This window comes from Lolium perenne, chromosome 2, assembly GCF_019359855.2.
Source record: "Lolium perenne isolate Kyuss_39 chromosome 2, Kyuss_2.0, whole genome shotgun sequence".
Classification (NCBI taxonomy): Eukaryota; Viridiplantae; Streptophyta; class Magnoliopsida; order Poales; family Poaceae; genus Lolium; species Lolium perenne.
Window position 1 is genome coordinate 34,007,321 of NC_067245.2, and position 14,218 is coordinate 34,021,538.

At 43.8% G+C, this 14,218-nt stretch overlaps 1 protein-coding gene across 1 annotated transcript; it reads left to right on the plus strand.

Moving 5' to 3' along the window:
• The first annotated feature begins 593 nt into the window (after positions 1-593).
• Positions 594-1,740, plus strand: LOC127331760 (uncharacterized protein At5g39865). Its single transcript, XM_051357947.2, has one exon. The coding sequence runs from the start codon at positions 781-783 to the stop codon at positions 1,396-1,398; it is 618 nt and encodes a 205-aa protein (XP_051213907.1). The 5' UTR covers positions 594-780; the 3' UTR covers positions 1,399-1,740.
• Positions 1,741-14,218: the final 12,478 nt, after the last annotated feature.

Consider the following 14,218-nt stretch of genomic DNA (forward strand, 5'->3'; position numbering starts at 1 on the left):
TCGAGTGCTTCTCAACTGCTTGCAGCGGTGGATAACGCCTTCTTCTCCGACGCGCCGACCCGGGCCGAACTGAGTTGTTGCCAACAACGGATATGAACGGGTGGTACATGAGAGCTCTTGGCCGAGTGGAACAGATGCGGGATGGGAATCGAGAGAAGCGGCAGCGTGGGGAGGAGGGAGGACGCGCGCCGGCATGCTCCGGTGGCGGCAGCCCCAGTTTTGGGTCGCGGTCGGGTACTCGGGTCAGGTCAGGTGGGGGAAGGAGACAATACGCTGTTTTGCTAGATAGTTGGACGAGTCGGGTGTTTTCTGTAAAACGTAACACAACTGACGGACCGACAAGCGGGCCCCATGAGTGCCACAACGACGAATACGTCCAGTTCCCAGCACCAGTGACCGTACATGAACTGTCGCTCGTCTTTAGGTACCGTAAATTGGTATTCTTTAAGTACGATGATCTATCTGAATCAGGCTGACAAGTTTGAGTACTAACCATGTATTTTACTCAAAGAAAAATCAGCAGAAAGAAGAAGCAAACAAAAAGCAACTGAACTTCCACCGAGAGAAGGAAATATATATACGCCACGACTAAACCCCACCTCCACCTTTTGCTTCCCAGCTAATTCCATTGCTCGCTTTCGCAAGACTCTTTCTTTCTCCCTTTCCCCCTCCGTCGCCTCAACCCAAGCCAAGGTAACCGCCATAGCCAACAAGAACCTACCCCGACACGGCTGCACGTCGTCGCCACCGGCGCCGGTGAGGGCTAAGAACCGAGAAGAGATGGAGGTCGGCTGCGGCGCGGCCGGCGGGACGGACGGCGGCAAGAAGCAGCAGCAGCAGCCGCGCCAGTTCGCGCGGTCGCTGACGTACCACCACCACCAGGGCCACCGGCTGATGCCCAAGTGGCGCCGCCCGCAGCTCGCCGACGAGCCCCGCGCGCGGCCGCAGGCGGTGGTGCTCTACACGACGTCGCTGCGCGGGGTGCGGCGCACCTTCGCCGACTGCTCCGCCGCGCGCGCCATCCTGCGCGGGTCCCGCGTCGCCGTCGACGAGCGCGACGTGTCCATGGACGCCGCGCTGCGGCGCGAGCTGCAGGGCCTGCTCGACGCGCGGGGCCGCGCCTTCTCGCTCCCGCAGCTCTTCATCGGCGGCCGCCTCGTCGGCGGCGCCGACGAGGTCCGCCAGCTGCACGAGTCCGGCCAGCTCCGGCGCCTCCTCGAGGGCGCCGCCGGCCAGGACCCGGCCTTCGTCTGCGACGCCTGCGGCGGCGTCCGCTTCGCCCCCTGCCCCGCCTGCGCCGGCAGCCGCAAGGTCTTCGACGAGGAGGAGGACCGCGTCATCCGCTGCGGCGACTGCAACGAGAACGGATTGGTGCGCTGCCCTAATTGCTCTTCTTAATCGCCCCCCGCTCGATTCGCGCTGCTAATTTGAAGGATGGTAGGTGGTTAGATTCGTCGTCAGAGAGGCGCATTTCGGTTTCTTGGTGTTCTTGATTTCTGTGTTCTAATTCAGTCCGATGATTTGGGGATCGGATTAGCAGCTCATGGAAGAGAACGAATTGTTCTTCTTGGGTCCTAGCTGCGGAATTGCCATTGCGGTGATGGCGATTGAGGAATAAGAGCCGGTGCTTGTATATGTGTGTAAAAATTGGCACTGATATTAGCCTGATTGATTAATGTAAACGAACAACTAATGTAAGTAAATACTTGAGCTTGGAGTTATTCATTCTTGTCTAGTGTTTGCTCTTTTGTTCTTCTATAAACTTTACTTCATCGTCCATCTTATCCATGGTTTGATCAATTCTCTTGAATAACAGATAGCTGTACAGTAATACAGTTGGAAACAGTGTGATCCTCTTCAAAAAATGATCCAACTGTACTAACTTAATGCCTTGTAAGACCGAAATCAGCTGTGATCTGACTGTACTCGGAAAACATAATCAGGCCGAAATTAGCTGTAACTAGAGCCACCTCTTCTGTTCTTTATGTAAGGTCACTTGAGTTTGGAGTGTCTAATTATTGTCTAGCTATTTATTTTTCATACTATCTTTACTTGATTTGATCCATCTTTATCCATGGTTTGATTGGTTTTCTTCATGAATAGATGGATGTACAGCAATACAGTTTGAAACAAGGTTGAAACAATGTGATCCTCAGGCTGCTCATAGTGGGGAGTAACATAAGACTGCTCATAGTGGGAGTAACTTAGGTAGTAACATCACACATTTCAAGATGTTTTGGTGACATGGCATAGCAATAAATGAAGAAAGAGAGGGAGGTGGTAACTAGCTATGTTACCATAACATCACACACCCCAAGATAAAATGAGTCTACAAACTAATAAATGAGGCTTTGCATGATACCATCTCTAAGTTACTTTCCACTATGAAGGTAGTAACATGGACTAGTAACTTATGCATGATACTTTCCACAAAAGTTACTACCTTCATAGTGGAAAGTAACTTAGAGATGGTATCATGCAAAGCCTCATTTATTAGTTTGTAGACTCATTTTATCTTGGGGTGTGTGATGTTATGGTAACATAGCTAGTTACCACCTCCCTCTCTTTCTTCATTTATTGCTATGCCATGTCACCAAAACACCTTGAAATGTGTGATGTTACTACCTAAGTTACTCCCACTATGAGCAGTCTCATCACGAAATGATCCAACTGTACCAAATTAAAGTCTTTTAATGACTAGATTAGCTGTGATCAACTGTAGTAGTACCCAGAAACTTTAATCATGATGTCCTGTAGCTGTGCTCTAATTTAAAGCCACCTCTTCTGTTCTTAATGTAAGGTCTTGAGCTGGGGGTTATTAGTTCTCGTCTTGTTATTGCTTTTCCCCCCTCTTATCTTTGCTGCTCCATGGTTTAATTTCTTTACAGATTAATTCTTTGTCTTGTTACAGCTAAGAAACAATGTTTATTGGTACAGCTAAAAGCAATGTGATCTTCATCCGGAAATAATCATGATCCAACTGTACTTACTTAAAGGACCTTAATCATGTCGTCTTCTATCTGTTTTCTAAGTTACAGACTTCTTTTCTCTATGGAAGGTTCACCGAAGTATATTAATGTAAGCATGCATGGTTAACCTATGCTCTTCCCACAAGTTAATTGAATACAATATAAATGATGGGTTTTATCATTCATACCACTATGTTCAACCTGAATCTCAGTTTTACCATTTGATCGATCGAAACCTCAATCTTATCATTGCTCACACTTCTCGGTTTTGTCATTCCGTCATCTTCACCGTTAGTCTATTATTCAGTTTTGCCATTTGAGGAGTGGAGGCAGTAAGAAACGCATTTTATATGCCAATGGTGCAGACAATCAATGTTTATAATCACCAACAAATAGCTGGGAAATTTTCTTTCTACAAAGGCATGTCTCTACAAATTCCATCACTTGGTCTAATAACAAGTTTTGTTGTATGCATGAATTGAGCTAGTCTGAATTTGAGGCGTCAAAGTCAGCAAATGATAATGCTACCACAATATCTAGTGCTACTCTTAAGCTGTTGTCTGCTGACCAACAACACGATACAAATTATGATAAGTTGCAATTCTAGGGAGTCTTGCAAGAAAATTCTCGAGAAAGCACTTGCAACAACTAATGAGCTATGTGTTGCTTCTTCAAACTGAATATATAATCTTCTGGTGTAATGCTTCAATTGGCCCATCTCTCTGTGGATAGAGTCGGCCTTCTCACTATTGTTGTTCCACATAGGTGGGTGGAGGGAAAAAACCACCGGAGACAGACATTTTGCGGGCTGCCGGAGACACCATAGCGTGGTGAACCCTGCTTTGCATTTGTTGAAGGGGATGCCATGTAGGTCCAAACAATTAATGAGATATAAACTAAAGATTAAGGAATGGAGAACATGGAATAAAAAAAATATTCTAGGCTAACGGTGCAGATGATGGAGTGGCAAAACTGCGAACTCTTGTAACGGAGTAGTGGCAAATATGAGGTTTCACTTGGTCAAATGGCAAAGCTGAGATTCGAGCCGATCATAGTGGCAAGAGTGATAAAAACCCAAATATAAATAAAATTTGTATGTATCTTTTCAATGCATAGGCTAGAGTATCAACCTCCTTTTCAAAAAGACAAAAAATAAATAGTCCCACACGGATTCGTTTGATCAACTTATCCAACACATTTGATGATCACAAGATAAATCGGATTTCTCAGTAGGATGCTTGATCGAAAGGCAAGATAGGTTGGCAACATAGTTTTAGCGATGACCAGGATTTGTACTACTCCTACGTAGCGAGGGATGAGCGAGGCCTAGGATTGGGACTTGGAGTCCCGATTTATCACTTTTTGCTCCTCCATCTGCGTCCAACGAGTGTCGGGTTTGGGTTTTGGAGTCCCGCTTGGACGTTGGGGAGATCCATACTAATCCTATTGAAAAAGCAAGGTTTAGCCTCTATTACACAACCATCTAATTAAATAGTGGTTACGATGAACTAAGCAATGCTGCCTGAGGATGTTGCTCTCAATAACTGCAAGTGCTTACTTTCTCCGCCCCAATTTTAATCTATGATCTTAACTTTCCTAGACAAATAGGCATGCTTCCTAATGAAATGAATGGATGTCTAATGTTGCATTCCATACTCTCTAATCAAGCTCTTCGGTAGGAACTTCCTTACTTGTGAACCTTTATTTTTACGGAACCTTACGTGTGAACTCGCACATCTTCACTTCCTAGGGTAGATATACATACTTCCATCTAAAATGGATGGGTTTCTTTGTTGCACGTCCACTTGAAATATGGTTGTCAACTTCAATTCTTATAGGGATTTGCTTTCTCCTCACCCTCAATCCAAAAGGTATCATTCTTTTGGAGTGGTTGTGAACTCATACTCTGTGCTATCAGTATCATTGTCAATGAAATTAGGCGCTGATACTTCTCAATTTGAAAAAAAGTATTTGCTTTCTACTCGCCCTCAATCCAAAAGGTTTGGTATTCGATAGCTATTGTATTTTCGCATGATCTATCAAGACTTATGCCTTATTTTTCTTCACTTTCCATTTTATATACGCCTCCTATTAGCATGTTGTATTACGTCAATCAAGCTTGCCGCTAATGTCGATGCCTCTGTATTCACCGACTTGGAGGTTGACCCCTTCTAATAGAGAGGCATTGGCATCATCATGCTAATAGCATGTCTTATTTTTCTTCCCTATGTATTTATGTATTTTTCTTAGACCAAAGTAGATGAATGCATTTTAGGAAATGCAATCTATAATAAAAAAATAAAATTGACCATAAGTATTTTTGTATTATTTTTATCAAAAGGCCAGACTTATAGATGAATTAAATGCATTAGATCAATTCGAACATCTTTTCAAAATATTCCGAACACCACACCAGATGTAAAATTACATCAAGGTTATGTGATGTTGGCTTTGGCATATCAACCTCCAACACTCGAGGGAGAAAACAATACAAAACCGAACCAACATCAAAGCCATTTCCCAAACAATTTGGCGTAGGCTATCCTTGAAATATTTTTAAATACAATGAAATCCCCTTCTCTAATATGTGATAAATGATAACCCGATATCTTTGAACGTGTGGTGCGGTGGCTAGTGGTGCTGACAAACCCTTGCATGACAAGTAGTCAAACCGCATGTTCATCATCGTATTATCGCAAACACGATAGGGAGCCGTTGAGATTGAAATGGGGCAATCCTTGACCAATACCCATTTTAACACCATCGTTGCTACGAGTGCTAGCAAGAAAGACCGAAGCGTTAGATTACAATCGATGTGATATGATCCACCCATACACAAAACCAAAGAAATGCAATCTCTTGGCATCTTGGGTTCGGCCTCGATCTTGATTCTTCAATTTGGGATTTTCTCACTAGGGGTACGGAGAGAGAGGTGGGATAACGTAGCATAGAAAACAAAAAATTTCCTACCGCGAACACGAAATCCAAGCCAAGATGCAATCTAGAAGACGGTAGCAACGAGGGGATTATCGAGTCTCACCCTTGAAGAGATTCCAAAGCCTACAAGATGAGGCTCTTGTTGCTGCGGTAGACGATCACTTGCCGCTTGCAAAAGCGCGTAGAAGATCTTGATCACGGCGCCACGAACGGGCAGCACCTCCGTACTCGGTCACACGTTCGGTTGTTGATGAAGACGACGTCCACCTCCCGTTCCAGCGGGCAGCGGAAGTAGTAGCTCCTCTTGAATCCGACAGCACGACGGCGTGGTGTCGGTGGCGGTGGAGAACTCCGGCGGAGCTTCGCTAAAGCACGCGGGAGCTATGGAGGAGAGGGGGCGGCTAGGGTTTGGGAGGGGGTGGCCGGCCACTTGGGGGGTGCGGCCAGGTGGTGGTCTTGAGGTGGCCGGCCCCCTCCCCTTGTCCCTCATTATATAGGTGGAAGCCCCAAGGGTTGGACTACAAGTCTCCGAATAAGACCCGAACCCAAAACCTTCCATATGATAGGAAAACCTACCCAAGCTAGGACTCCCACTAGAGGTGGGAGTTCCACCTTCCATGGAGGGGGTGGCCGGCCCCCTTTGGGGGAGTCCACTTGGGACTCCTCCCCCTCTAGGGTTGGCCGGCCATGGAGGTGGAGTCCCTCCGGGACTCCACCTTCCGTGGTGGTTTCTTCCGGACTTTTCTAGAACCTTCTAGAACCTTCCATAAAACCTTCCGCATCATTTTAAATCACATAAAATGACATCCTATATATGAATCTTATTCTCCGGACCATTCCGGAACTCCTCGTGATGTCCGGGATCTCATCCGGGACTCCGAACAAATATTCGAACTCCATTCCATATTCAAGTTCTACCATTTCAACATCCAACTTTAAGTGTGTCACCCTACGGTTCGCGAACTATGCGGACATGGTTGAGTACTTACTCCGACCAATAACTAATAGCGGGATCTGGAGATCCATAATAGCTCCCACATATTCAACGATGACTTTAGTGATCGAATGAACCATTCACATACGATACCAATTCCCTTTGTCACGCGATATTTTACTTGTCCGAGGTTTGATCATCGGTATCACTCTATACCTTGTTCAACCTCGTCTCTGACAAGTACTCTTTACAAATGCCGTGGTATGTGGTCTCTTATGAACTTATTCATATGCTTGCAAGACATTAGACGACATTCCACCGAGAGGGCCAGAGTATATCTATCCGTCATCGGGATGGACAAATCCCACTTTGTTGATCCATATGCCTCAACTCATACTTTCCGGATACTTAATCCCACCTTTATAACCACCCATTTACGCGGTGGCGTTTGATGTAATCAAAGTACCTTTCCGCATAAGTGATTTACACGATCTCATGGTCATAAGGACTAGGTAACTATGTATCGAAAGCTTATAGCAAATAACTTAATGACGTGATCTTATGCTACGCTTAATTGGGTGTGTCCATTACATCATTCATATAATGATATAACCTTGTCATTAATAACATCCAATGTTCATGATTATGAAACTAATCATCTATTAATCAACAAGCTAGTTAAGAGGCTTACTAGGGACTCATTTGTTTGTTTACATAACACACATGTATCAATGTTTCGGTTAATACAATTATAGCATGGTATATAAACATTTATCATAAACATAAAGATATATAATAACCACTTTTATTATTGCCTCTTGGGCATATCTCCAACAGTCTCCCACTTGCACTAGAGTCAATAATCTAGATTACATTGTAAGGTACCTAACACCCATGGCATTACGGTGTTGGTCATGCTTTGCCCTAGGGAGAGCTTTAGTCAACGGATCTGCTATATTCGGATCGGTGTGTACTTTGCAAATCTTTACTTCTCCATCTTCGATGTACTCGCGAATCGAATGATAACGCAGCCTTGATATGATTCAGCCTCTTGTGTGACCTTGGTTCTTGTGCATTGGCGATGGCACCCATGTTGTCACAGTAGATGACTAGTGGGTCCAATGCACTAGGAACCACACCGAGCTCTACAATGAACCTCTTCATCCATACCGCTTCTGATGAAGCCTCTGAAGCCGCTATGTACTCCGATTCTGTTGAGGATTTCGCCACCGTGCATCGCTTGAGCTTGCCCAGCCACTGCAGCACCATTCAATATAAACACGTACCCGTGACCGTGACTTAGAGTCATCGGGATCGGTGTTCCAACTTGCATCGGTGTAACTTGTTACAACGAGCTCTTGGTCACCTCCATAACAAAGAAACATATCCTTAGTTCTTTTCAAGTACTTCAGGATATTCTTGACCGGCTGTCCAGTTGTTCCATTCCTGGATCACTTTGATATCTGCTAGTCAAACTAACGGCATGTGCTATATCCGGTCTTGTACATAGCATGGCATACATGATAGAGCCTACTGCCGAGGCATAGGGGATCTGACTCATCCTTTCTCTTTCTTCTGCCGTAGCCGGACCTTGAGTCTTACTCAAGACCTTGCCTGGTAACATAGGTAAGAATCCTTTCTTACTTTCGTCCATTCTAAACTTCTTTAGAATCTTGTCCAGGTATGTACTCTGTGATAGCCCTATTAGACGTCTTGATCTATCTCTATAAATCTTGATGCCTAATATATACGATGCTTCACCAAGGTCTTTCATTGAAAAACTATTATTCAAATAACCCTTTACACTGCTTAATAGTTCTATATCATTCCCAATCAATAATATGTCATCTACATATAATATCAGGAATGCTACAGAGCTCCCACTCACTTTCTTGTAAATACAGGCCTCTCCATGACACTGTATAAACCCGAAGTCTTTGATCACCTTATCAAAGCGTCGGTTCCAACTTCTCGATGCTTGCTTTAGTCCATAGATTGAACGCTGAAGCTTGCATACTTTGTCAGCATTTTTAGGATCGACAAAACCTTTGGGTTGTACCATATACAACTCTTCCTCAATGTCTCCATTAAGGAACGCCGTTTTGACATCTGATGTCTACGCCCCCTCCTTTTCCTGTAGACAGTGTTGGGCCTCCAAGAGCAGAGGTTTGTAGAACAGCAGCAAGTTTTCCCTTAAGTGGATCACCCAAGGTTTATCGAACTCAGGGAGGAAGAGGTCAAAGATATCCCTCTCATGCAACCCTGCAACCACAAAGCAAGAAGTCTCTTGTGTCCCCAACACACCAAATAGGTGCACTAGTTCGGCGAAGAGATAGTGAAATACAGGTGGTATGAATAAGTGGTAGCAACGGCACCAGAAAAGTGCTTGCTGGCGTGTAGTTGATGGTGGTAGTATTGCAGCAGTAGTAACACAGTAAAACAGTAAACAAGCAGCGATAGCAGTATTTAGGAACAAGGCCTAGGGATCATACTTTCACTAGTGGACACTCTCAACATTGATCACATAATAAATAACTCTTTCTCATATGTGCTACATACACTCTTTCGTTGGATGATGAACACATTGCGTAGGATTACACGAACCCTCAATGCCGGAGTTAACAAGCTCCACAATTCAATGTTCATATTTAAATAACCTTAGAGCATAATAGATCATTGCAAAATAAACCAAGAACTAACATAGTGCACACACTGTCCACATTACACTATGAAGGAGGAATAGATCACATCAATACTATCATAATGATAATTAACTCCACAATCTACAAGAGATCATGATCATAGCCTACGACAAGAATCACATGGTGCACACACTAGTCACCTTTACACCATGCAGGAGGAATAGACTACTTTAATAACATCACATGAGTAGCACACAACTAGTAGCGATACAAAGCTCATCATATGGATCTCAATCATGTAAAGCAGCTCATGAGATCATTGTATTGAAGTACATAGGAGAGAGATTAACCACATAGCTACCGGTACAGCCCCGAGCCTCGATGGAGAACTACTCCCTCCTCATGGGAGACAGCAGCGGTGATAAAGATGGCGGTGGAGATGGCAGCGGTGTCGATGGAGAAGCCTTCCGGGGGCACTTCCCCGTCCCGGCGTGCCGGAAACAGAGACTCTGTCCCCGGATCTTGGCTTCGCGATGGCGGCGGCTCTGGAAGGTTTACGTGGGTTTCGTCGAACGTATCGGGGTTTTCGCGACGGAGGCTTTAAATAGGCGGAAGGGCAAGGTCGGTGGACTTACGGGGGCCCACACTATAGGGGGCGCGGGCCCCCCTTGGCCGCGCCGGCCTAGGGTTTGGTGGCCTGTGCCCCCTCTCTGGCGGTTCTCGTGTGTTACGGATGCTTAGGGCAAAATAGGAACACAGGCGTTGATTTCGTCCAATTCCGAGAATATTTCTTTACTAGGATTTCCGAAACCAAAAACAGCAGAAAACAAAGAATCGGCACTTCGGCATCTTGTTAATAGGTTAGTTCCAGAAAATGTACGAATATGACATAAAGTGTGCATAAAACATGTAGATATCATCAATAATGTGGCATGGAACACAAGAAATTATCGATACGTCGGAGACGTATCAACATCCATCTGCCAAATCTCATAATCGAAAAATGCAGCTATTGCTAACAAAATCCTCACAGATTTTAGCTTCGCTACAGGTGAGAAAGTCTCATCGTAGTCAACACCTTGAATTTGTCGGAAACCCTTTGCGACAAGTCGAGCTTTATAGACAGTAATATTACCATCAGCATCTATTTTTCTCTTGAAGATCCATTTATTCTCGACAGCCTTGCGGCTATCAGGTAAGTCTACCAAAGTCCATACTTTGTTATCATACATGGATCCCATTTCGGATTTCATGGCTTCTTGCCATTTGTTGGAATCTGGGCTCATCATCGCTTCTTCATACGTCGCAGGGTCTTCATCATTGTTATCCACAATCATGACATTTAGACAAGGATCATACCAATCTGGAGTGGCACGTTCCCTTGTCGATCTGCGAGGTTCGGTAGCTATCTCATTTGAAGTTTCATGATCATTATCATTAGCTTCCTCTGTTGCCGGTGCAGGCGGCGCAGGAACATCTTCCGGTACTGCGCTACTCTGATCAATGAGCAGAGATTCTTCAATCTCATCGAGTTCTACTTTTCTTCCAGTCACTTCTTTAGTGAGAAATTCTTTCTCTAGAAAGGTTCCGTTCTTAGCAACAAAGATCTTGCCTTCGGATCTGTGATAGAAAGTGTACCCTATAGTTTCCTTAGGGTATCCTATGAAGACACATTTCTCCGCTTTGGGTTCTAGCTTGTCCGGTTGTAACTTTTTTACATAGGCTTCGCAACCCCAAACTTTCAGGAACGACAGCTTAGGTTTCTTATTAAACCATAATTCATACGGTGTCGTTTCAACGGATTTTGATGGTGCTCTATTTAAAGTGAATGCGGCTATCTCTAATGCATAACTCCAAAATGATAACGGCAAATCAGTAAGAGACATCATAGAACGAACCATATCTAAGAGAGTTCGATTACGACGTTCGGACACACCGTTTCGTTGTGGTGTTCCCGGCGGTGTCAATTGTGAAAGTATTCCGCATTTCTTTAAATGCATGCCAAACTCATAACTCAGATATTCACCTCCGCGATCAGATCGTAGAAATTTAATCTTCTTGTTACGTTGATTTTCTACTTCACTTTGGAATTCCTTAAACTTCTCAAAAGTTTCGGATTTATGTTTCATGAAATAGATATACCCATATCTACTCAGATCATCTTTGAAGGTTAGAACATAACGATAACCACCGCGCGATGCTACACTCATTGGTCCGCACACATCGGTATGTATGATTTCCAATAAGTCAGTAGCTCGCTCCATAATACCAGAGAATGGAGTCTTAGTCATTTTTCCCATTAGACATGCTTCGCATCTATCAAGTGACTCAAATTCAAGTGATTCAAGTAATCCATCGGTATGGAGTTTCTTCATGCGTTTCACTCCAATATGACCAAGGCAGCAGTGCCACATATAAGTAGAATTATCATTCAATTTAATTCGCTTAGCATCAATGTTATGTATATGTGTATCACTACTATCGAGATCTAACAGAAATAAGCCATTCTTTTCAGGTGCTCGACCATAAAAGATATTATTCATAAAAATAGAACAACCATTATTCTCAGACTTGAATGAATAACCGTCTTGCATTAAACAAGATCCAGATATAATGTTCATGCTCAACGCGGGTACAAAATAACAATTATTGAGGCTTAAAACTAATCCCGAAGGTAGATGTAGAGGAAGTGTGCCGACAGCGATCACATCGACTTTGGATCCATTTCCAACGCGCATGGTCACTTCATCCTTTAGTAGTCTTCGTTTATTCTTTAGTTCCTGTTTCGAGTTACAAATATGAGCAACCGAACCAGTATCAAATACCCAGGTACTAGTACGAGAACCTGTAAGATAAACATCTATAACATGTATATCAGATATACCTTCTTTCTTCTTCTTGACAAGGCCACTCTTCAGATCCGCCAAATACTTGGAGCAATTACGCTTCCAGTGTCCCTTCTCCTTGCAGTAATAGCACTCAGCATCAGGCTTAGGGCCAGTCTTAGGTTTCACAGGAGGCGTGGCAGCTTTCTTGCCACTCTTCTTGTTCTTGCCTTTAGACTTGCCCTGTTTCTTGAAGCTGGTGGTCTTGTTGACCATCAACACTTGGTGCTCTTTCTTAATTTCAATCTCAGCAGATTTTAGCATGGCGAAGAGTTCAGGTAACTCTTTGTTCATGTTCTGCATATTGTAATTCATCACAAAGTTCTTGTAACTGGGTGGCAGTGATTGAAGGACACGATTAATCCCCAGTCTGTTAGGAATCACTATTCCCAAGTCACTGAGTTTCTTCGCATGCCCGGTCATGGCGAGCATGTGCTCACTAACGGAGCTGCCTTCTTCCATCATGCAGTTGAAGAAGTGTTTCGATGCTTCATAGCATTCCCCGGCCGCATGAGTTTCAAAGATAGTCTTCAACTCATTGATTAACTCATGTGGATCGTGGTGCTCAAAACGTTTTTGAAGATCGGCTTCCAGACTGCATAGGATGGCACACTGAACTTGAGAGTACCGAGTTTTCCGAGTTGCGTAAACATTCTTTACTTCATCGGTTTCAGTTTCTGCAGGAGGGTCACCTAGCGGTGCATCAAGCACATATTGCAGATTTCCGCCATTGAGGAAGATCCTCACATGACGGAACCAGTCGGTGAAGTTGCTACCGTTGCTCTTAAGCTTTTCTTTCTCTAGGAACTGGTTAAAATTGATTGAGGATGCCATATCTACAACATATTTGCAATAGTTTAGACTAATATTTATGACAAATTGAGTTCAAATTTTAATTCAACATAATTAAAAACTAGGTGAACTCCCACTCAAAACAATATCCCTCGCATTGTCTTAGTGATCACACGAACCAAATCCACCACACCAAGTCCGATCATCACGAGACAAGATGTAACTTCAATGGCGAACACTCAAAGTGTTCATCATATCTATCATATGATTCATGCTCTACCTTTCGGTATCACGTGTTCCGAGACCATGTCTGTACATGCTAGGCTCGTCAAGGCCACCTTAGTATCCGCATGTGCAAAACTGTCTTGCACCCGTTGTATGCACTTGTTGAATCTATCACACCCGATCATCACGAGATGCTTCGAAACGACAAATCTTGGCAACGGTGCTATTAAGGATGAACACTTTATTATCTTGATATTTTAGTGAGAGGGATCATCTTATAATGCTACCGTCGCGATCTAAGCAAAATAAGATGCATAAAAGGATTAACATCACATGCAGTTCATATGTGATATGATATGGCCCTTTTGTCTTTGCGCCTTTGATCTTCATCTCCAAAGCACGGACATGATCTCCATCAACAACGGGCATGATCTCCATCATCATCGGCGAAGCACCAAGGTCAATGGCGCTGTCTTCATGATTGTCCTCCATGTAGCAACTATTACAACTACTTTGAAATACTACTCAACATGAAATTTAAAGACAACCATAAGGCTCCTGCCGGTTGCCACAATACAATAATGATCATCTCATACATAGTCATCATCACATTATGGCCATATCACATCACCAAACCCTGCAAAAACAAGTTAGACGTTCTCTAATTTGGTTTGCATATTTTACGTGGTTTAGGGTTTTCGAGTAAGATCCAATCTACCTACGAACATGAACCACAACGGTGATACTAGTGTTGTCAATAGAAGAGTAAATTGAATCTTCACTATAGTAGGAGAGACAGACACCCGCAAAGCCACTTATGCAATACAAGTTGCA

Bases quoted from the DNA above. Each gene is read 5' to 3' on its own strand.
- LOC127331760 (XM_051357947.2), top strand. From the start codon at position 781: ATGGAGGTCGGCTGCGGCGCGGCCGGCGGGACGGACGGCGGCAAGAAG.